Source organism: Echinococcus granulosus, assembly GCF_000524195.1.
Source record: "Echinococcus granulosus chromosome Unknown EG_S00016, whole genome shotgun sequence".
Classification (NCBI taxonomy): Eukaryota; Metazoa; Platyhelminthes; class Cestoda; order Cyclophyllidea; family Taeniidae; genus Echinococcus; species Echinococcus granulosus.
In genome coordinates, this window is record NW_020170396.1 from 72,070 (window position 1) to 95,365 (window position 23,296).

A 23,296-nucleotide genomic window follows, 5' to 3' on the forward strand; every position below is an offset into this window, starting at 1 on the left:
TCTGATCTTGTCCTGAAAGCCCTCTCGCCCATGACAAGTTCCTCTCATCTACACAATCATAGAGAGAGGCAATTGTAATTCCACGATTCCAGCAGTTGGCTAATGAAAGTCGGAGGTTGTCCAAGAAGTTCGTGAGAAAAAAAGGGGAACGGAGAGGTGTCCGAAGAGGCGAATACTGGCTGAAAGAGTTGTATACTTACAAGTGATCAAGTGGTATACCGCAACGCGTATCAAGAGGCGAGATCAATATGCGTAAGTTACATGGGAAATCTGCTGGTTGGTCCCATAAAATGGAGATAAATGGTTGATTACATTCAAGTAGGTATTTGGGCCGATGCCTCTCACATCCCCTAGAGCTGCCACAAATCCACATGCGTCCTAAGTTTGACAGCACTGAACCGTGCCGCTATTTGGAAAGCAGGACACGTCCAGCCTAAAGGGCAAAATTAGGTGACTGACTACAAACCCCTTCCCTCGCGACTACCAAAAGGTATCTCAGTTTGAAGGCCATTATCAGGTACAATCAGAGACTTAAACCTGTATTAACGGGAAACCTCCTCAAGAAGCGGTCACTCTTGTCCTGAAGCACAGATATTCTCTGAAAGTCTTCTCGACACCTACATTCCTCATTTGCAGCGCCTTCGTATCACAACAGTGACCCTGAGTTTTACTGCCAATACACCAATGGTTTAATAGAATTGATCTCAATTTAACCAATCACTTTATTGCAGTTATGCTATTCGTGCCAACTGTGCTTCGGAAGTGCATGTGTACATAATCGACATTTGCGACGATTTTCCCTTTGTTCTGTAGCTAAAAGAGTTATTGAGCACCATGCACAATATTTTAGTGCATGGGTATTTAAAGATATGAATGAAACCAAGTATCTGTGGATAACTAACATTCCTTCCAAATGTAGAGAGGAGGACGTAACTCGAGTTCTTCGACGGTAAGTTGGTTTTCCATTTATTTATCTTTTTCAATCCGTACTGCATTTTATTTTAAACAGATTTTCATTTTCTACCTTAGCCACGGTGACATTAAAGCCACAAAGACTGTTCATCATAATTCCTGTTTTAACCTTATTGTGGAATACCTCGATCGTTCATCTGCAACACGAGCTGTTCATTCGAAAAATTTGTTGAAAGGAAATATTCTTAAAGTTGATTATTGCGATTCTTCTGGTAATCCTTGGATTCCTTCCACGTCTCATCGAATTTCCCCTGTTGGACTGCCGCAAAACCAAAGATCTGATCGGTTGGTAGACAATTTATTTGCTTCAGAGCTTATATATTTAAACATCTTATGTGTCATTTGCTGTTTTATGCATTTGTTTGCCACTCTTTGTTGTTTAGGTACTTTACTTATCCACGCCACTTACTGATTTCGTAAAGACCTCAGGTTTTCCGACTTGCTGATTTTCCATAGAAACTCGGTTTTTGCATCAGGTGATTCAACCCCTTTGTTGCATTTTATCCCTTGCATATCTTTCTCCCATGTTACATTAGTCACACCAGGCTTGCCAAATCTTGCATTTCGTTGGTTTTGAATTACCATTTATAGACAGGTCATGTTTGTTCACTTTGAGTTGAGAAAACCTCAGTATTAGATCATCAAACGAGGTGTTTTATCATCGATAGATTGTGTATACTTAGTGCGATGCGTTTGTTTTGTACTTTTACTTCCTAGTACACCTTTTGTTGAACAGTGTGAAACGCTCTTAATCACCATGCCACTTAACATGTCGGCCCTTGTTTGATCTGTACTTATCGCTCCATTTGGTTGCGACAAGTAGGAACCACCTCACTTTATCTATTGACGCTATTGCATCAATATACTTTTGTACTGGATCAGCTTTAGCCTTCTCTCCCCTCTTCATTACATCTCCCAACTGGTCAATTGAGACTGGTATGCTCCCCTGAAGGCTGAATTGTTTTTTTGTTCTGTAGTCGTGTTAGCTTATTTTTTGATCACTACTTCATGACATGCTTGATCATTTAAAATCATTGTCTTGCCTATTTTCAAAACTGGCTTCACTCGGAATTCCGTAGTAAGATTTGCAAATGCTTATCGTGTAGGCTACTAGCTTGTCATTTTTTGATTTTATTACTCCACTTGATTGACTCTTCATGTCACTTGCCCTGGGAGCTGTCATATAGATAGTCGGGCCAGTTTTTGTCTATTTTCATCTGGTTTATATGTTCCAACTTATCTAAAACGTCAAACCATGCTGCTACTGGTTCTCCACGTGTAGTTTTGGATTCAGTTCCTTTCAACCCTGCAGTTGTGCTATCAGCTTAGTCCTTCCACGTGGGTGAATTTAAATTGCTTGTCGAAAAATTGTTTCTCTAGCTGTAGACCATACGTTTAATAATTAGCCGTATTCTCCCCCGGCTAAGCACTTCATTCGGTCGCTTTTGCTCCCATCTGTTTACAACCCAAAGTAGTCGTGAAGCCAGTGCCGCATAGAAATACGGTAAGTGGAAATCGAAGCACACTGACACGAACACTTGAACTGAAGTGTCCCACGTGTTGGTGAGTCCTAATAATTTGTGTTCCGTACTTATGATGAATCTAAAGTTGGTGATTATGCCTCTTCGCAACTACGAAATTACCTAAAATCAGAGATCGAGCCGAATTCTTGCGACTCACTTTTTGTACTTGTAGTTCCGTCGTGAAATTTCAAGATTAATTCGGATGCAACGTAGTGATTAAATTTAATTTGTTATAATTATCCAGTAAACCTGAAACAATGCTAGTGGACAGAGCGGGTCCCAGTTCAGCAGCCTCAAGTCACAACCATCACCACCACCATCATCACCACCACCCCCATCAAGCACATCAGCCCCAACAGCAACAGCAGCGTCAATTGCCCCCTCAACAACTGCGATTTCAGTCGACCGCCTCCCCCTCTTCCTCCTCCTCCTCAAACCGACAGAGTGGTCTGCAAGGCACCGTCGGCAGTGCCTCCCTCAAAGTGGTTTTCACTCCACCGCCGAAGTACACCGAGACGCAAATTAAACAAGCATTGTGCGACGAGCTGCACAAATTCGTTAAGACGTACCATGTGAACCTGCTGCCCGCAGCAGCTACGGGAGGCAGACAAACGCGAGTAGCCCTGGTGGTGTTTCGGCGTACTGAGGATGAGGAGCGGGCCTATCTGGCGTTCTGCAATGCTGGACGGTGCCTTTTTGGTGCTCCGGTGCATGTGGAATTCTGCTCTATTACGGGTAAGTCCACTATGCCTAGATAGTCTAGTGTTTACTTGCCTTCTATGTGTCTTTCCTTTGTAAGCTCTCTACCGTCTTTTCGTTTTAGAATGCCCAATTTCGATTCTAAGGGCCTGTGTTGTTATTGTTGACTTTAAGCAGTAAGATCCGTCTAACTTTCTGGATTTTTTTTTTCCTATGTAACTTGTAGTGTATGCTCTGCCTCACACTTCCACACTTGGGCAGTGGGACTTTCAATATCTCGGCGTTATCCAGCGTTTGCTCTGAAGATGATACCGCTTTCCTGTTTACTATTGCGTAGGCAATAAAGCCAATTCATGCTACTCTGTTTGTCATGTCGATTTGTTTCGAATGATCTAGTAATTTGTCGAAGTAGTAACGTGCGCCGAGCCTTTATTTTGTTGATTCACATGTATTTCACAACATAGCTACCTTGAGTTTAATCACCTGGCTACCAGCTTTGATCTACCCAGTGGATGACTCATTTGCGAAATTAAGTTTGTCTGTCATAACATCATTTCTCAGCCCACTAATCCCTTTTTTTACTCAAACCCGTGCTCTACTTGGATTCTCTGTGAAATGTGGGTCTTTGGAAATACGCAAACAGAAACGAAAGCATGGGTTTAAAACAGCACACCGCCGCTTATAATATCGGCCCTCAAACTTGGTACTACTGTATGGAATGGGGCATTTCTCGCTGGCTTGCTGTTTCCGGTGCATCTCGATGGTTGTAAAGTAAACCCTCCCTCTCCCTCTTAAGTGGATAATTTTGAGAATGTAAACGCCTGGCAAAAATGCCACACTCCTCCTTTGCTCTGAATAAGTCGCACTCTCGCTCTCCCCTTTCTTCCCTTTTTGTTTAGCTTACTTACCGATAATCCTCATCCTCCTCTTCTCCGCTTGGTGTTTTGATGCCGTTGCTATTTCCATGGATGGTAAAACTTCTACAATCTAATAAGGTGGTTTTCGGAACAGAAATGTGCGATGCGACTCAATTTCATCGTAAGCAGTTGATGTCGAACGAATTCTTCGTATGTAGTAAACTAAGTAAAAATAGTTACTTTACATTGGAGTTAACAGTTGATGATTGCCAAGCTGCTTGAAAGGACGACCACCCGAATAGCTGAAGCGCTAATTGAACTAATACATGAATTGATGAATGGATAGGTGGAAAACTGAATGGGTTGAATGCTTACATGAGCTGCTGGATGACTGGGCAAGTTTATGGATGGATAGCTAGTTTGATACATTGGTGGATAGATGACCAACCCAAAGAATGGGCGTGTGCTTTGTCCTTTTTTTCTTTTACTTTCCTCCCTTAATCCTTTGCATAATCCCACTTTTCTTATTGCTCTTCTACTTCTCACAACTGGTAGCACCTTTCTAAGATTTGGTGGGTGTATAATCTGTGGAAAGTTTTTAAGGCAATGGTGTGTGTTGGAGTCTTACACTGCCGTAGTCTGGTAATGCTTGTAATTATTCATAGGCAGTGAATTGACGCTGTTTGTGTGCGTTGGATTTCAAATAAAATGTCTATTCTCCTCCTGGGAAATGTTTGATTAAAGCTGGAAATGGACCATCTACTCGCTGAATTGAGCGTTGTCCTATTCTCGTCTGCAGTGGCGCTTTAGTAGAGGCGCAAGAGAAGTTTGTGGCTCTACACTTTATCTAATTCTCATGTGTGTGTGTGCAGTGGCACATGCATACGCACACACCATATGCTACGTGTGAATATTTACGTGTATGTGTGCACATACGGCGTTGTTAGGTGCCTCCATCTGATCAATAGCCTAGTATGTGTGTGTGTGTGTGTGTGTGTGTGTATGTATGTGTACGTGTGTTTGCGCATACGTGTAAGTACGTGTGTTATTGTAAACAGAAATCACAAGTCCTTGCGTGTGTTTTGTTACTTGTCTCTTTAGTCATTTGTAAACCAATCATGCAATCGCACATTTTTCTGATCATCCGTTTGATGCCTTGCAAGCATCTCCTCACCCCTATGCCACATTCCTGCTATCAGATCAACTCTCCACAGCTCAGGTTGATGCCATCAACAGACTTCTCAAGACGGTAGCTCCAAATCAGACTGGAAGATCTTACTGCTGGTGACATTTCAAGGGCTCTTGCGTCATGCACCAATTTGTATACATCACACATACGTAACTGCATATAAACCGGTTACCTCTGTTTATACAGGCTTCACTCGTGAGATTAATAAACAAACGAGTATTGACAATGCAAACTATTCAGTTTTGGTCGGTTATTCCATCAAATTTACTTGCAGATTCCGAAGTGATTGGCTCGGGTCCGCGAATCCGACCCTCGCCAACGGTAGCCTCAGTTACGATACATTCCTCAAACTCTCCCCCTCCCTCCCTGACTGTTCCGCGCACAACTCGTTCTCCGGTCTTCAGTCTTCCCACTCGCTCTCTTATTGTTCATGGCCTCACAGCGGGCCCCAATGGACCCGTCTCCGAGGTTCAACTCAACACTGCCTTTCAGAGATTCGGCTCCATCCTAGTATGTTTTTTCTCTTGTTGTGCCTATTTTTGGTAGTTTTAGACCCATCTTGATTTCTCCCTCTCGGCATTTTAGCAGGTCCAAATGCGTCCAACAAGCAATTCCGCGATTATCGAGTTCGTTGAACTGCGAGGTTCCACTCGCGCGATGACGACACATCAACGGGATCCCCTGAGATTGGGAGGTCGACCTCTGCGTCTGCTCTACACACCCAGTCGACCGGTCAGCTGTCTCTTCATCAACGATATCCCCACTCCTCTCATCCATCAATCTGAAGGGGAACTGAAGACCCTCTTCTCTCGTGTGGTTCCTGTTGCACAGGTCTCCAAAATCACTCGATCTCAAGAATCCTCGGCCAATACCACCGTCCACATTTGCGCCTTGGTTGAACTCGCTTCTCAGGAGCTGGCTACTCAACTACTGGAATATCTTCGTTCGTCCGAATCACCACTGGTTTTGGCTACGCAGAACCGGTCTCCAGAATCACTCACCACCCCTCGATTGCCCACTTTTGTTTGCTCGGTGGATTTTGCTAGTCCTAAGCAAATGGGAAAGGTTATGACTTTTGCAAAGTAGGTATTGTCTTTCCTGACATCTCACTGTACACAGCTGAGGCTAACATACCTTTTGCGTTATAGAGTTGTGGAGACGGTTAGACTGAAACCAGCGGTAATGACAACACGGCCGCCTCCTCCAACACCATCATTTGATACGGTGAATGAGAAGTCGAGGAGTTCAGATCTGCGTCCTCCTCTCGGCAATCATCGTCCTTGCGAACAACAACGTCATGAGTCAAGTGAGGAGGAGTATTCGCGGAGCAGTTCAACGTCGAATTCCTCCCTTTCCAAGCGTTTCGCCAATTCCAATACCGCACCACCACCAACACCAGCAGCGACGTTCCCATCACAACGATGGAGCGTCACAGAAGCACCACTCTTCATCCCTCAGAAGCGACTTTTGGGTTCATTGAGAGGGGAGCTTAATCGGAGTCATGGCACTACTACCACCAACACTGTTTCGCTAAATCTGCCGGAAGAAGTGAATGTTTGCGAGTCGATGTATGACAAGATAAAACGACGCACGGAGGGTGAAAAGGAGCGTCGAAAGCGACCCTGCCTGGAATCCGAAGAAGGCGAGGAAAGTCGACTAGTGAGGAGGAAGCGGCGACGGAGACAGCACTACCAACCGACGCTTGAAGGTGGTCTCGATGGTGATACTGAGGATGAGGGCAATTACGAAGGAAGTGGAGAAGACCTGGTGGAGGAAATGGGTCTCCTGAGGCAAAGACACAAGCTGAAATGCTCTGATTCATCTTCTCGACGTCATAGACATGGCAGTCGCCCTTCCAAAAACCTCCCAACATCGTCCTCTCGATCTTCGGTTGAAAGTCACCGGCAGAAATCGCAGACTGCTAAACCACCATCGAAACCTGTCTCCACAACAATCACCCGCCTGAGCCTGGGAATGAGTGTCCCTATGACTGCTAGCTACCACACTATCTCCAAATCTCCCTCCAGCTGCGGAGATCGACGACCATCTCGACTCCGCTCCGCCTCTGGTGAATCTCGCTCCGGAAGTGTCACCTCAGAGGATACGACTGTTAAGTCGACTTCGATTCGTCGTTCTTCCTACAAAGGAATCAACCCTTCTTCTTTGATTGGAAGCAGAAGCACCACTGAACCGTCAGTTAGTAGATCCCTCTCCCTCAACGATGTGGACAGTGCTTCAGGCTGTCCCACACTCCCTTCGCTTCCACAGAAGCGAATAAAACGCCAACGAGATTGTGTCAAACCTTCTACCCCTTCAACGGCAACGGTTAGGAAGACGGAAAGGCGGCGGCTCTCCACTCAGACTACTGTTTTTAGATCTAGCAGGGTCGCCTCCTCTAGTCTTTCAACTGATGATGAGAGGGAGGAGAAAGACCGAACCCATAATTCAAGGCCTCTAAAGTGGTCAAGTGACGCCAAAGTTAGCTTACTCAACTACAACACCGATAGCAAGACCCAGAGGCTCCGAACCACGTCTAAGTTCAAAGCAAAGGCACGGAGAACACACTCTCCCAGTAGAGTCAGTGACACCACCAGCAGTAGTAGCAGTAGTCTCTGCAGTGTTGGGTCTTCCAGACGTCGAAGGCGCAGCGTAGATATAGAGGGTGTAAGCGCTTCCACTCCTCTCTCATGCGGAAGTCGTTTAGCGAAACCCACTCCTCCCTTGCGTTCCTCGGACTTTCATGTCGATCTCTCTGAGGCCGATGATGGCTACAGTCTGGACGACTTTGACCGTTTCTCTGCCAACACTGCAATGACTCCCTCTACAGAAGCCATGGAGATCTCACCAGAGACCGGGGAGGAGGAGCCCGAGCATCTACTCTCTGAGTGGTTCACCCGAATGTCCAGTAATCACTCCGACTCGGAGGTGGAACCGGAGCGGGAGCAAGCGGTGGTAGAGGAAGAAGAGGAGATTGGAGATAGTCGGAGCGATGATCAAAAGCCCCTGTTAATCAGCTTTGACGACATTAATATCCTCAACACCTCCAAGGAGGATTCCTTGAACCTTAGCAACCGCGATGCCATAGGTGATATTAGGATGGATGATCAACCCTCACCAAGGTTGAATGAGAGCAGTGATAAGTCATCATTGAAGTCGTTGGTGGAAGAGACCGCAGAGCCAGTGAAACCTCCTCTCCCAGACGAAGTAGTGTCACCCACTGTTTCCGCCATCTTCAAACCCCAGGCACCACCGACACCACCCAAACTGGACCCCGGCACACTTCCTCCACCGCCCCCACCCCCTCCGAACGTTCAACAAATTCTCTCACCGTACTCTTCTTCCTCACCTACTCAGTCACTCTGCTCAGCGTGTTCTCGCTCTAGTCCCTCGCCTATCATCACAATCCCAGTGCAAACTTCTCGCTCTGGATCAGCAGCAAACGTTGTAACGGAGACGACAACCTGTGTGCGAACTGCAGTTTCTGTGACCCAAGAGAATACATGCGTTAAGCCTACTGAAAAATTGACTCCTCTGTCAGAGAATCGGGATTTGAAGCGCTACGTCCAGAGTGTGATTGAGCGGGTTAAAGCTGAGACTGTGGAAGATGCAGCGACTCACCGTTCCGTGACCTCAATTACACCGATCACCTCACCCCTACATCATCCTCCTACAGCTTCCCCTCCTCCTCTCTCTCTTCCTCCTCCTCCCATTCCTATTTCCCTCCCTCAAGCTGGAAGAAAGGGTGCCTTACCTGCAACTGGTAGGCGAACTTCGGGAGCCACGCCGCCGGGTTTGGTATCGACTGCTTTTTCCCCAAATGCGCGCTCTGCAACTGGAAAGATGCTGTTTGAGTCTTCAGGGGTCGGTCTTCTGAGCATTCCGGGAGTCAACGCATGTGCACCTCTCAGTGATGCTCCCTCGTCGCCCAGCAAACTAATTCCCGAAGTGGTTGTTGAACCGAAGACTCTTCGTTCGACTACCCGTCGGCGTGCGAAGATGGCAATGGCGGCAACTTCCGCACCTCCAGTGCCGTCAGCAACTACAACACCTATGGTAGCGATGGATGTTGCTACTCCTGCTCCCAAACAACCGACAGACCCCTACGAACCTAATTTTGACGATGACTCACCTCCTCTTGTCAAGCCGACAGTGAATGCTACCTCACCACTGGTTGTCAACACGTCTCTCGCTTCAGAACATCCCGGTACAGCATCTACTGTGTCTAGTGTGACCACAACGGAGGAGGCCGTTTCGACCAGCGATACCTTGAAGGGCAATACCACTCGACGTAGTGGGTTGGATTCGGTGGATGAGATTATCACGGACGTCTGTTGTGGTCGGTTTGATATGCAAAGCTACCTCGATAGTTGGGGCCTGCAACCACCCACTTCGAGTTCCCGCAGCGGACCTCCCACTGTTACCACGGCAATGCCAACACCGATGTCGACAACGGCAGCCACAACGACTGCAGCGAAAGCGACTGAGACCAAGCCACCGGTCGTCTCTGCTCCCACAAACAACCCCATCTTCACGGCTATCATTAATGCTTTACAGTCAATCACCGGTAGTCCGGTGGTGATTGGAGGTGGTGCGAATAATAGTGCTAGTGGAGTGAGGCAAGCTAACCCTGGGGTTGGTCAACAACTCCCGCAGAAGGCATCCACTGTTATCGTCGGTTCCAATCCCCCTACAATTTCCGCCACCACTATCACGTTTCCGGTTTTTTTTAAGGTCTGTATCGTTTTCATCGTTTATCCCTTATGTTAGGTGGGATGCATTTTTTTTTTAACTTTTCGCCACTGTTCTTTACAGAACGTCTTTTCGGCTGCCAACAGTTCCACGAAGAACGCTCCTGCTGTAGCGGCAGCGGTGTCGTGTCCCATCAAAACCACCGTGACAAATTCGCATCCCGTCACAATGACTACAACCCCATCGAACATGTCACAACAGCAGCTGCTTCACCAACAAAGCACTTCGACAATAGCTGTGTCTCGACCCCAGTCTTCAACGACAGATAGTGTCATTGAGAGCCCCCACCCCTACCGCGTTCGATGTGGCAGTGACAATAACGGACCCGCCTCTGGTCTTATTGACGACGTTATTTCCGTTTCTGGCTCGACTAGACAACCTCAACAGCGCCCGATTTTCAATCCCCGCAATTTCACCAGTCCCCCGCCGAGGTATCCCCCCTTCTCGTCACCACGCCATGTATCTGCTGCATCTCAGCCACCACCACTTCCCCACACTCCGATGCCATGGTCTATGAATCCAATGTCTACCTATCCGCGTCCAACGCGCCAGGAGTCATCGCCATCGGCGACGACAGCGACGACGAATGCTTTCTCCCCTGTATCGTTGCTGGAAAAGCTTTCCTGCTTCATTGATCCGGACTTAGTGCTCCCGATGCTGCAATCAGCAATGCAAGAAGGTCAACACTTGGATCCGGATTTACTAGCTTCGTTGGCAAAGATGTTTCAGCAATATGGTGCTAGCGGCGGGGATAGTGGGGGTATTCCACCTCCATCAAATGCTGTGACCTCAACCCCGAGTCCATCTCAGACATCCGCTAGTGGCGGCAGCGGTGGGGGCAGTGGACAGTATCACCATCTTTCAAGAGCTGCAGGCGCAGCCACTCCACCCGCTCCAAGAACTGGAAGTTTCGATCAGGTACGACTTATTCAATCACTGGCTAGAAAATGGAAAATGTGATATTTTTCCTTCGGTGACGTCTAGCCCACTAGCTAAACTTTAAAGCTATCAAGAATATTTTTTGCAATTCAGTACCTTCCCAAGTTTCATAACGCATTTTAAAGAGTTTACTCAAGATATTTTCGTAGCTTCCACGGAATTCAATGTTATTTTTGATGGTCGAGTGAATCTGGTTAGTGGAATCCTAAAGTTCTCTTCTGTCAACAGGCTTGTCAAGCTTCAAAGTAACCATCTTGCTTGTCATGTCTACGCAATTATATGTTTGTAGTGCTTTTGTCGGAATTGCAGACATCATAGACTACCTTACGAAAATGAAGGACCTTGAGTAGCTTTACCAGTTGCTAATTTATCAATTTTAGTGTCCGCTTTTGCTTTAAGCATTTGATGCCTGGGTTATAGGGGTGTGTTTAACGTCAACGACCTTACTTTATGAATTAAATGAATCGGTAGCCCCCCTTGATATCCATTTACTCGTCAGACTGGGATTTTTACCTTCTCTATCGACAAAGCATGTGATCAAGGTTTTGATATTTGGATTGGATTAAGCAAGTCTCTTTCCTAGATAATGTTATAGTCTTTGGGGTACCCAATGCCATTTGTCGCCCTTATTATTCAGTTTACGGCCTTGTTATGAAGTGGATGAGTGACCATCTTACGCAGTCAAAGTACACTCCTCCTCACTCCGACCTTCCTCATTATTTCCTTGCATGAATTTCCCCTACTACGGACCTGTAGCAGCAAATCTAGTTGATTTTTAGGTATTGTCTAGCTGATATTGCTACCTTTTTTTATCCGTCAACTTGTTATGTGGCAATTTTACACCTATGAGAATGGTTTGACACCTACTGTGGACTTTATGCCAAAGATCTAGTGCTTATTTTCTTAGCCTTCGGAGTTTTGTTTAAGTCTCTCATATTGAAGGTCTGAGTTTATCATCAAGGTGGTGAATGTTAAATGGGATAGTTCAAACATTCTCCATAAGAAGATTTTCAGGTTTTTGAGTGAATTCATATATCTTAATGATGAACTTTTTAAAAAGTAGGTAATCACTTTTGAATGGGCCTAGATGGTGTCACTGCGATCGGAGAAATACCCGAAGAAACCTAGTTAAGACACGAGCACACTCTGTAGCGACTTGATTCATGTATGGCATAAACATTGAACCGTCAAGACCTATGGGCTATAAACTTCGAGCTCCTTTGAAGAGGGATTTCATCCATGGTGCTAGAAAAGAGTGGAAATGGTCGTAATTAAGATCCTTCTTGGCCAACTCTTATAAACAGCAAAACTGTCCTATCCTAGTTACCCACATTCTTTGGTTGGGGTGGTTTTAATGCTCCGACTACCATGTTTTTTCATTAATCCACTCACTGTCAGTCTCAGAGGAAAATCAACAACCACGGCTTGGGTGTTTATTTCGTCTAGTAAGTTTGCAGTGTTCCGAAATATTACTTTATTTTTTTGAACTTAGTCAATCTGTTTGTGATACAAGTCGGTCCCAGCGCAGTTACCACATTACTGATAAACACACACTACGTGTGGCACTTGTTAAAAACGCAAATTGGGTAATCCTTTTGTCGAAAGTGGTCCAAAATGCAAAGCACAAGGTTGTAGTATTTCAATGCAGTCTGGAGCCTTTTTAATAGCTTCGTGTAAAACAAACACTGTAACGTGGCGATTCCACAGGAAAGTGATGCTGATCGCCATCATTTCAAACAGAAGTCGTTTCGCATTGAAGCAGTTGATGCATTGATGGCTGCACCTGTGATGACTACCTGTTGAAAGTGGAGATCGCACTTCTGTCCTTTTTGTGTCACTACCTTGTTTTACCTCGAACACATTTTTTGAATTTGCTACTTGAATTTTTTCATGCCTCTTTGCAGAGTAAGCTCAAAACAATAAATTATTCATTGATGATAATAGAATTAGTATGTAAGGTTACTGAAGCACCTGAGGAGGAATATGTCAACACTGGTGTAGGTAGATGTCGGACATGGCCTGGAAATGCGCGCTTGATGCACACTCCGGGTGTAGAAGACGATTAAGGATGGTGATTCCATATATACTATAACACCATCTGCCAGGAGCTAGGGCAAAGTTCATTTCGTTGTCCTATGTGTTGCATCACGAGCCCACCCACTGGCGTGGTTCTTCGCACTCGTCCTTCTTAACGATGCCATGCAGAGGCGTGTCTCTGAACTGAGCTTTATCAGCACGCAGAAGAGGTAGTGTTGGCAGAAAAGACGACCGGAATCCCATGCTACCGAAATGGAAATCAGAAATTATCTCCTTCTTTTGACGGTCGTCCCCAACGCCTCTCTCGGTCGCTCATCTAGTTGACGAGCATTTCTGTGAATTCCAGTTAGCCGCAGGACAAGCGGAAGCCGATTTTATGAGTTCTCCTTGTTAAGGTTGGGATTCCTGATTATCTTCTACAACGAGCATATTCCCTCCACCAACCCTTATTCTTTAGTAACGTTTGTCCAAAAGCTCTGTTTAGAAAGAAGTAGGTCATCATATTCTCAGGCTGAAATTAAACGTTTTTATTTTGTTTTTTCTAATTTTAAGTAGTTAAAACGTTATCGTTTTCCGACCAGAATGTGGTACTTGCGAAAAGTTGACACCGTTTTGATAAGCCCTGTCATTGCAGGTCTTTGGAGACTTGGCCGTCAACACTATATGCCTCCCGTCTGCCACATTTGGGGCTGGAATGGAGTCGCCGTAGTCAGGATTGTCATTAATTTGAATTGGTCTCCCTTACCACCACTACTAATATAGCGACTTCATAATGTGTATGGAGGCCGGACACATTCTTGTTTATATATAAATTTAAGGGTTGGTTTGGGGTTATGGCTTAAATGACATGAATGGAACATTACCACGAAGATAATCATTACAATATACGAGGACTGAAGAAGCTGCGTAATTGTGTATCGTTGCAAAAAGTGTAAGGTTATTGATCAAGAATCTTGTTTGAATGCAGCACCAAAAGTTTTTACGCAATATCAAAGTGAAGATCTGGGGAAAACCAAGTTCGTATCTTTGGGAATGTTTAATTTGTCCTACAGTTAGTATTTCCTCTCCGCTTTGACCGTAAGATATATTTTATTTTGCCATAAACCGCTGCATCAGTTACAGTCGTCAAGGTTATCTTTATTTGAACTACATTACCGTTGATTTGGTTGCTCTGCGAAGCCCTAGGTAGCATTTTACCTTAGAGACCTCCAATCTGTTCCCACACATTTTCTTTCTCCTTTTAGCCTATTCATTTTGTGTATCTATACTTGATTGTAGACATACCCCCTGGTCTGGCAAGGTCGCCTCTCTCTCAAGAACTCCGAAGTGAGCGTTGCCCTACATTACGTTCAGGGGAACGCGGACCTCCTCCGCGCCTGCATCTCCAACCTAGCAGCAGGGGGTGGGGGTAGCCCCCAGCAAGCCCTGGTGACCTCCGGGGGACCGTTGCGCATTGTACAACGCATGCGTTTGGAGGCCTCTCAGTTGGACGCGGTGCAGCGGAAGATCACGCAGGAGGGCGCCTCCTGTGCCTGCGTCGCTTTCGCCTCAGGTGCCAACAGGGCCGATCTGGCGCAGCAGAATCTCGCCCTCTCGGACGGTTTCATCCGCTACATGCTGGAGAAAGGTGCTGCTGGAATTATCAATGTTGGCCAGCCTGGAGCTGTTCAAGTGAGTTGTGTTGCTACTCTCTTCCATCACCGTGTCATTCGTTAGTTCGTTTTGTGGAGATCTAGATTAAAAAAGTATTTTTTGTGGGTACAGGTTCGTTGAGATCTATACTTTCTCTTGTTGTCTGCATACTCACTCTGGCTTTCTCCTTTCTGTAGGATCAGTCTACTCGGTCCTCATCATTTAAATCGTTGTCACGATATTTGGAATAACTTTTAGCCTATAGGTATCCAGAAAATGATGTTTTATGAGCCGATTTTGGTTGAAATCTACTTTCTTCTGCGTCACTTTTCTCTATCGGTAAGAACCTCCAGTTTAAGTGTGGCTCTAGGCATAAATTCTATTTGTTACGGTCTTGCGTCATGTGTTAAATGCAGAGAAGTCGCATCTCGGTGGATTGGGACAGCTTTCCACTGCACTTCTTTCAGCTCTCGGTTCCTTGGGTCAAGTCGTCTTCGTTTTTTTCCTGTTTGAGTGGTTATAGTTACTAATTGTCCTTGTCATTGATTCTGTTTGTGCGAATCGTGATGTAGAAAACACCTTTTTTTTCTATGAAACTCCTTCACAATATTAAAAACTCCTATGCGGAATTCATTTTTCTCACACCCTATTGCGATTTTGACGGTATCCTGCTGACGACTTTGTAGGTGTAATTTGTGGCGTAGGTGTTTGTTCCAGGCATCCTCGAGGTAATCAAAGCAGTAATTTCCGAGCCTGTGGTGATATTTTAATGGAGCCGGTGTACCTCGTCTCCCGCACTCCGTTACTGACTTCGTTATGGCCGACATTTTTAACCAAGTACTTAGTTTTTGGGTACAATTTTGGGTGTTATTTGCAAAATTTACTTAAACAAGGGTTCAGAAAACGCCGAGATATTTCTCTGGCTATTTATGGACTGGTGTCGTAGCGAGAAAAGGCTCCTGATTTCAACGCTTGCCCTGTGCATCTCGTGTATTTGGATGTGGTGCACCTCTTAACAAGTCCTCTGTAGCCCTTGAATCTACTTCTGTGGCCGGTATTCCTTCCAAGGTGTCTCAACGATTCTGTGGCTTTTGGTATGAATTTCGGTTACTAATACCAGTGTTTTTTAAGGGATTCCATCCCTTTCGAACATTTTCAAACGCTTGGATTACTTATTCACAGATTGGGAAAGGGGTTAAAAAAACTCCCCACAAAGCCAAACGTGTTGATTTTGCTCTTGGAAGAGTTTGCGTGTAAGCGTTTGTTTTGGAGTGATTACCGACATGAAAAGGCTAAAAAAACAGGCGAACAGTTGATATACGATCGTCTGGATGCTACCACTACCATCTCGGAAGCCATCGCTTTTACCACAGTCTGCCTGTTTTTGGAGGTACTTTTCAAGGTGAACCTGGAAGACCAGTGGTGTTACCAACTTTACGTGTTCAAGTTCCCGTGTCAGTCTTGCAATTGGAATCATTTGTGGCCCTCCTGTTGGCGGGTCAGGCCAAGTTATGCCGTGCTGCTTGGGCGACTTACCCATGATACCACTGCGAGACATGCAGGCTCTGTGCCATCGTCGACAATCCTCATTAAGTTAGTTGGCCAATTATGTGCGGCCTACCCGCATCATCGTCTATTCTACACAAGGCCAAGCGACAGTACCGTCTTTTTTGGACTGTGTCTCTGACCTGGGTAGCGCCATGTCTCGTGTGTCATGTGACTGGCTTGCTTGCAGTCCTTTTTCCTATCTATTGGGCTTCACCTACAATTCGATAAACTGTCTGGGTGCGTGGGTGGATGTAGTGCGTGCGTGTGTCCTGTTTTCCCCCTGTTGGCTACCCAGCCAACTGCTTGTTGCGGTCGTCCATTGTGCTGGCACGTAAGCTCGCCTCCTTTTGTTTGTATGTGCTGTGCTGCAGCGCGTTTGTCTGGACTGAGTCACGAGCCCCCCCCCCTAAATCTTCAACCCGATGGTACTTGTGTGTGCGTTTTTGTGTACATCCATTCTCTCTCTCCTTCGGTTATTGTGGGGTGACAGAGATCATAAATTTTCTCCACACCGTAATTCCGGGTTGGGCTACACCCTGCATCCATATCGATAGGTCCTCCTTCCTTCATGTTGGCCTCATGTTGTTGATAGTTCAGTAAAATATTCTTTGTTGCACTGATCTGTGTATCGTGAATAATTAACTGGAGGCGGGATGTTCCCGGCCTAGAAATAGCCTCATTTTTCTATTCCTCGATTAGCATTTGAAGTGGTCAACAGTAGCACAAGCATTTGTTGTCATTAGTAGAGTAGTAAGACATTCAAGCTGCTGTAGTCGATTTTCATCTTAAACCTTGGTAGTAGGAGGATTAACTGGTCACCTGAATGCAGGCTCTCTAGCCATCCCAGAAGTAAGAGGAAAGTTTTGTGATGGTTAACTTTGTATCCAGCCACTTGTTTTCAAGTTAGCTGATGTTGTTAAGGTTGCAACCATTTCAGGCCTTACTGCCAACTCATTATATTTCTCTCCATCTTATGATTCTCACCTCTGACTCTGCTTCCTGATCGAAGTATCCGTCCTACTATTCCAGCCTCTGTGGTTTTAGCAGAGTTAATTTGCTTGAATATTATCACTGTTATTGTTTCAACAATAAATGAAATCATACCCATCGCTCTAGGATGTGTAAATCGGATTTGCTGATGCAGGAAAGGGATCGGTCTGTTCCGGATGATCCAGTGCTGCTAAAGTAGTGATGTAAGTCATTACGTTGTCGCTGTTTCATGGGTCATCTGTCTGTAGTTTTACCAGGGCTGTCCTGAAATGTGATTGACTGTAATTGTTAAGAATAGTCAAAGTAGTTTAGTTCATGCATAAATGACCTAGGCAAAGTCGGAAAAGAGAGGCTAGCTCAGTCAATTTCTCAGTCTTCAGTCTCGCTCGAACGGTAGCAATCGTTAAACCTTACTTGGGCTACTTCAGCAAACCTTCATTCTACTTGCATTTCTCAATTCTTGATGTGGAATGAGAGGGTCCTTCTTTTTGATTTCCTCATTTAGTCTTAGTCCGCAATTTTACCAAATTGATCCTTTTTGTCCCTTCCTATTAATGCACCAAGTTGTTTCATGAAACCAGAATGGCCACTACCAGCAGACATCATCACTCATGCCAATCCGACGATGGTTCACCGACTATACTCCTGACGTTAAAGAAAAGAAGTAACCTTCCGGCTTATTGATTTCTCCTTGGACGCGCATTTTAACAATTTGAAAAGTAGACTTGACCTCACTGAGAGACGATGACCCGACCTGTGTGTGTGTGTGTGTGCGTGTGTGTGTGACCTCGTAACATTTATGACCTGCGCAATTACAGTCCCAAATCTCTTCTGGCCTACTGTCCGCCTGTCTCCTCCTCATCCTGACGTTGGTGAGAAAAATCTGGCGTGTCCTCGTCATTCCTTTTTTTCACGTGGCACTGTATTCCCACACACACGCGAGGGTGTGATACCATGGCCTTGTCCCTCCTTCCTCTGGCACAGCACAGAATTCCATAGAATAGAATAGGGCTCGTAGGGAAATCCTGCAGTCTGGTGAATGAGTTAATGGACAACGATTGAGTTTTGCGACGTAGACATCTGTTCGTTCGCTCATTCCCGCACTTTGTCCATTAATCGCCTATCTCTGAAGCTATTCTCTTTGTACTTGGATGATGCAGCTTACAGTCGCGAGATGTGCAGGCAGTTTCCATTATTTTGATTTAGTTGAGTAAAATTTAGTCTTATAACCCTCAGTCATTGCAGATGGAGGAGGTCACGATAGTAGTTAGTGTGATTTCTAAAAACTGTTTCTCTTTTTCTCCTTTTTTGGGATCGCACATCACCAAGCCAAAACTGCTCGTAGCATCCCACTTGATACATGGAATAAGCTGATATGGTTGTGATCGTAAATATCCCAAAATCTTGGCCCGTTGAACCTTTTGGATCCTGCAAACTGCGGAAGGATGTCATCGAAGCATGCGAGGTTTTGATGCTTGTCCAGAAGCGGGGGCTCACTTTACGGCATGGATGGTGTCTTGGCCTCCTCATTTCACTCCTTGGCCCGTAACGCGGAGGGCGGAGGCGGGGGCGGTGGTTGGTGTTGGCGTGCGGGCATTCGTTCATTCAATCATTCATCCGCCGTGTTGTGCGTGTTTAGTGCCACTTAAGCTCACGGGGCAGAAAGCATAACACCCCACCCCACCCCTTTTATAAAGCCTTCAGCCCTCATAATTTTACCTCATGAATACAAAAAGAAGTTACATATATAAACTAAGTCACTATAGTAAGTATTGTACTTTGCAACAAAACTGTCCCTACTTCTTAAACGGCTAATTTTTTGCGAAATACTTTTCTACAATCACACTCCTCGAAACGCGAAAACTTTTCAAAGTGCATAGGTTCTCCTTCCGACTAGCTCGCTCTATTTAGCATGTATCATGGAACGGTGTCTAAATTCTACGCTGGCTTCTTCAATTGAGCGGCTAACCTTGTGTGGGACCCATTTTCGCCGAATCTCCGCCATTGAAAACTTTTGGGTCATTGAAGTTGTCAGCTTGTCATCAAAGTAAACGAAGGCTTGTGATGGTTATCCTCAATCGAGAGCCTCCACTTAGCAGTCGTGCTTTGGCTCCTTCTTTCAGCCCTTGTCTCAAAACGCGATCATCAGGGTCTGGTTTTGGTGATCAAGCAGTGATTAGGGTGTATGACCTAGGCTTTCTCTCTGTGCATGATTGATGCAGCTTGGCGGTGTTAACTCCTGTGATTGAATCGTGCTAAACCAAGTGCTCTCGTAGCGTTCAACTTTCGCCAGTGAAGTCAACATTTTATGGACTCACGACAGGAGATTCACATTGTCCCCCCTATTTGTTATTCGGCTTAGAATAGCCATCCAAAACAGCTCAGTTTCTTGCACTTATTCCCATTCCAATCCTATCTTGAAGATGGCAGAAGATCGGTACAAGATTCGACCATTCGGACTGGGTTGTGTTGTCACGCTTTCCACACAAGTCGGACTGGTAGAGGTGGCCGCGTCGCAACTATAACCGAAAATTGAGCGAGTCGGTTTGATAGAAGAGAGAATCCCCAAGCTGATGCAACACTGCCATGGTCGTGTGTCTAAAAGCAGTGCGTTTTGGGATTTTTGGGAGCACATGAACGCAAAATCCCGTACTGTTCCACTTTCCAGACGCTTTTGCAGTCCCGGTAACGTGACATAACAAAATGCCTGGTACGCCCCTACCGCCGCCCACCCTGATTTGCATCCACCGTAAATCGGTTTAGCTTTCTAAGCCTGTCTTCTTCAAAAATTCTACTTGTGCAAAAACGGGCATCCTCCTTCGACCGACCCTACCGAGCCTCGTATGGATTCTCTTACAATGTTCACAATCCCTAAGTGCTCCACTCTGCAATTTTTTTGAGGCCATATCATCTCTGATTTCAGCTTTCTCGAAAACGGTTTGCATTGATTCTTCATGCAAGAGGCATTATTTCCGTATCTGGGGCGGCAAAATCCAGTTTTATTAGTAATGCTCCTATCGACAGAGGGGAGCCGTGAACTATTCCAGCTCCCGCTCACCTCCCTTGCCTCAGCCCATGCCTTCGACTTTAACGGCCGCTTCACATACACATGCGCACAAAGTTTTTGTTTATGACTGGCGTGGCGGTCTTGCCTCCGCGCTTCCCCACACACGAACGCACAAACTTCCTCCACCACTATGCTCCTACCGATGATGGTGAGCTAATTTTAGGCTTTCTCTCGCGTCCCTGTCCCTGCCTCCGTGTTTGTATGCATACGTTCGCGCCACTGATTAATTGCAGCAGCAGCAGTAGCAGCAGCGATTGCCCTTTCGCTAGGCCGATCAATACTTGCCGGTGCGAGCGAATGTGCGCCGTGCGCGTGCGCGCACGTACCCTGCCTGAACGGTATTCACGAGTGCGTGTGTGCGTGGGTGCATGTATGCTTCTGAAAGGAAGGCGCGTGTGGGGCAGTTTTACGATGCACGCTATCGATCGGTTGGGTGATTCCGTGTGCGTTCGCAAGTACACACGCACGCTAATTCAGGCATTGCCAAATGCTAGTTGGAAAGAGCAGAGGAAAGGGAAAAGAAGAATATGTAAGGTGGTGGTCTTCTCTCTCTCTCGTGCTCTTGCGCTTGCCTTCTCCTCCCCTATCTTTAACTCCTGCTTTACCTTTTGGCTATTGACTGTGTGATTAAAGTATTTTCCCCTTTTCCAATTTGCCTAACTGCAGACCGTAGTGATTATAGTAGGAGTAAGTAATATTGCTTCATTTCATCGACCGACTTGGTTGATTTGAAGCGTAAAAAGACTTACTTTCATTCCATGAACACTTTTTCTGGTTCTTTAGTTGTACTCGTAATATACACTGACCGCTGCTGCGAGTAAGTCGTCTTGTAAATTGCGAATTAAATCCAGTACTATCGGCCTCACCCTCGCTGTCACCGGCTTTTCGACTCACGTGTAGGTTTACAGGGCGTTCGTCAGCTACTTTAAATCAGGGTTTTAAGTTAAGGACGCTCTCGTCTTGTGAAGTGACGACTATATACGGGTTTGTTTTTCATGTAATTTCTCTTCGCATTGGCCTTATCGGTAGACAAATCCCTTATACTCTGCAGATCTGTGTTGACGGCCTCAACGACGGTGACGCAGTCTAATTAGAGGAGTTTCAGCAGGAACCACTACAATACTAAGGATTAGTTGATGGCTGCTGCTAAGGTGGTGAACTTAGAGACCCATGTAGACGTTGTTTCAGAAGCCATGTCAAAGCTGGAAAGCTGTTTCACTGAGAATTTCAAGTACCCTTTTGCCTAGCGATAATGCTTTTTCCTTTCTCTTCTCCAGGGTCTCTATGTAGTCCACATCTTTCCCCCCTGTGAATTCTCCCATACTCTACTACGCTTGGCCGCGCCCGATTTGCATCAGAGCATCCTACAAGCCCAATTGCCACACCTCCTCATTGTCATCACCACTGTTTGATCTCCTGACCCATCTTTACCCTTTGTACATATCCCTCTTCCCCATCAGGCAGTAATATCAAGAGTATTTTAGCCTATGTGTCTACTCTACTTGTGTACAGTTTTTTGTGTATGCGTGTTGTTGGAGCAGAAGGGAAGGGGCGATATCTCCCACCTTCCTCTTTTCCCCCTCCCCCCGCCTCCTTCTTATCGCGTGACGCCACTCGCCTAGCCAAACTACAATCATGTCTGTACACATTTTTCTTCTCTTACTTCTCCTCTCTCTATATTTTTTCCCTATCTATTTCTCTATTTACAAAATTATTAATATATATACATAAACGTATTGCCTGCATATACGCATATGCGTGTGTGTAATTTGTGAACCTCGTGGTTTTACTTTTTTCTGTTTTTGTGTGGAATCATTTCTGGTTGGTGCATCGTAAAAAAGATTTTTTTGGGGGAAATAGAATTGTCGGTGGATTTGCTTGCACTTTAAGAAGTTTGTGCCTCCGTGAAGTGAGGATCTACTACAATCTGGTATTACAAACGTGAAAGTCAGTAGTACCTCCAAATGCGACGAACGCATTTGGTGCTCCCACTTGTCACCCAATAGGAGGGTCACATGTGTTTTTGAGTGTCCACACCTCTTTAGTCTCCATGATATACTCGCAGTAAGGAAGTAGGGCGGATCCTACCCATGGTACAGCCTCAGCACACTCGGCGTCGATTGTCATCCAGCGCAACAATACTTTGGAATATTTATGACAGCTGGCACGTGACTCGTTGTGTGTTAAGCTAGCTACTTGAGTACATACTTCTGAAAGCAGAACTTTTGAAGTATTTGGAAGGATGCGTTTAGAGTACTTGCCGGGACGAGACGTGGAATTTTCCAATTTGAGTCGGAGCAGATTCCACCCGCCTCTTCTTCCACGCCGGGAATACTTTGTACGCAGGTAGCATTTCACAAGAAGAATTGCTCATAACTAAAATTCATTTGGTAGAATTTAAGAATTTTGGCGATTTTCGAGGGCCATCACCCTGGCAGTTGAGTCAGTCTTGGGTCGTTGCCTCATGGTGATCGCCGTTCTCTCATTATTTTTCTTCTGTTGGCATTAAAGTCCAACAAGGCCTTGAAAGTTATGCACAATTTAAATTAAAATTGGAAATGTTATGAGGATAAAGTAATAAAATTAGTTGAGCCAAACCTACAGGGGGCTTCAGAGCCCACCATCTCTCGTACTAAATTAATTAACCATTCCAAAACAGTTATCTCCACTTAACAGATCAAAATTGGGTCTCGCATTGTTGCAAACAGAACTGGATTAGGGTGTTCCCTCAATCATTGCCATCTCCTGCACGATCCTTGCCTTTTGAGTGTCGCGTTAGGTGGAACCCAGGCACTTCCGCTACAGCTAACCAGTCTAGGCTAGCTTGTAAACAGACAGACCACCTGTACCCCTAGCTTGAACGGATACCAGCCAAGAATGCAACCAGACGTGTCCAATTGACCAGTCCCAGTTGCCCTTCATCTTGTTCACACTTTTGGCACAAGCCAGCAACGACCTTGGGGCTCAACCAATCAGACGGCGGCAGTATCTCGACCAATGGCCTGGGTGCAAAAGTTGGTCGTTTGCAAATTGCGTCATCCAGTAGCGTAAATTGAGGGCTCCACACTTTGGTACATTTAGTTGACTACAAGTT

The 23,296-nt window shown here is 45.6% G+C and overlaps 1 protein-coding gene across 1 annotated transcript; it reads left to right on the forward strand. All coding sequences in view use genetic code 11, as the record gives it.

Moving 5' to 3' along the window:
- Window positions 1-869: 869 nt before the first annotated feature.
- Window positions 870-21,614, forward strand: EGR_03149 (Protein split ends; the record flags this gene model as incomplete). The annotated part of the gene is made up of 9 exons (XM_024492398.1): window positions 870-949; window positions 1,030-1,257; window positions 2,740-3,230; window positions 5,515-5,750; window positions 5,829-6,322; window positions 6,389-9,971; window positions 10,053-10,907; window positions 14,244-14,636; window positions 21,480-21,614. 9 exons carry the CDS (start codon window positions 870-872, stop codon window positions 21,612-21,614), a joined length of 6,495 nt encoding a protein of 2,164 aa, XP_024353072.1.
- Window positions 21,615-23,296: the final 1,682 nt, after the last annotated feature.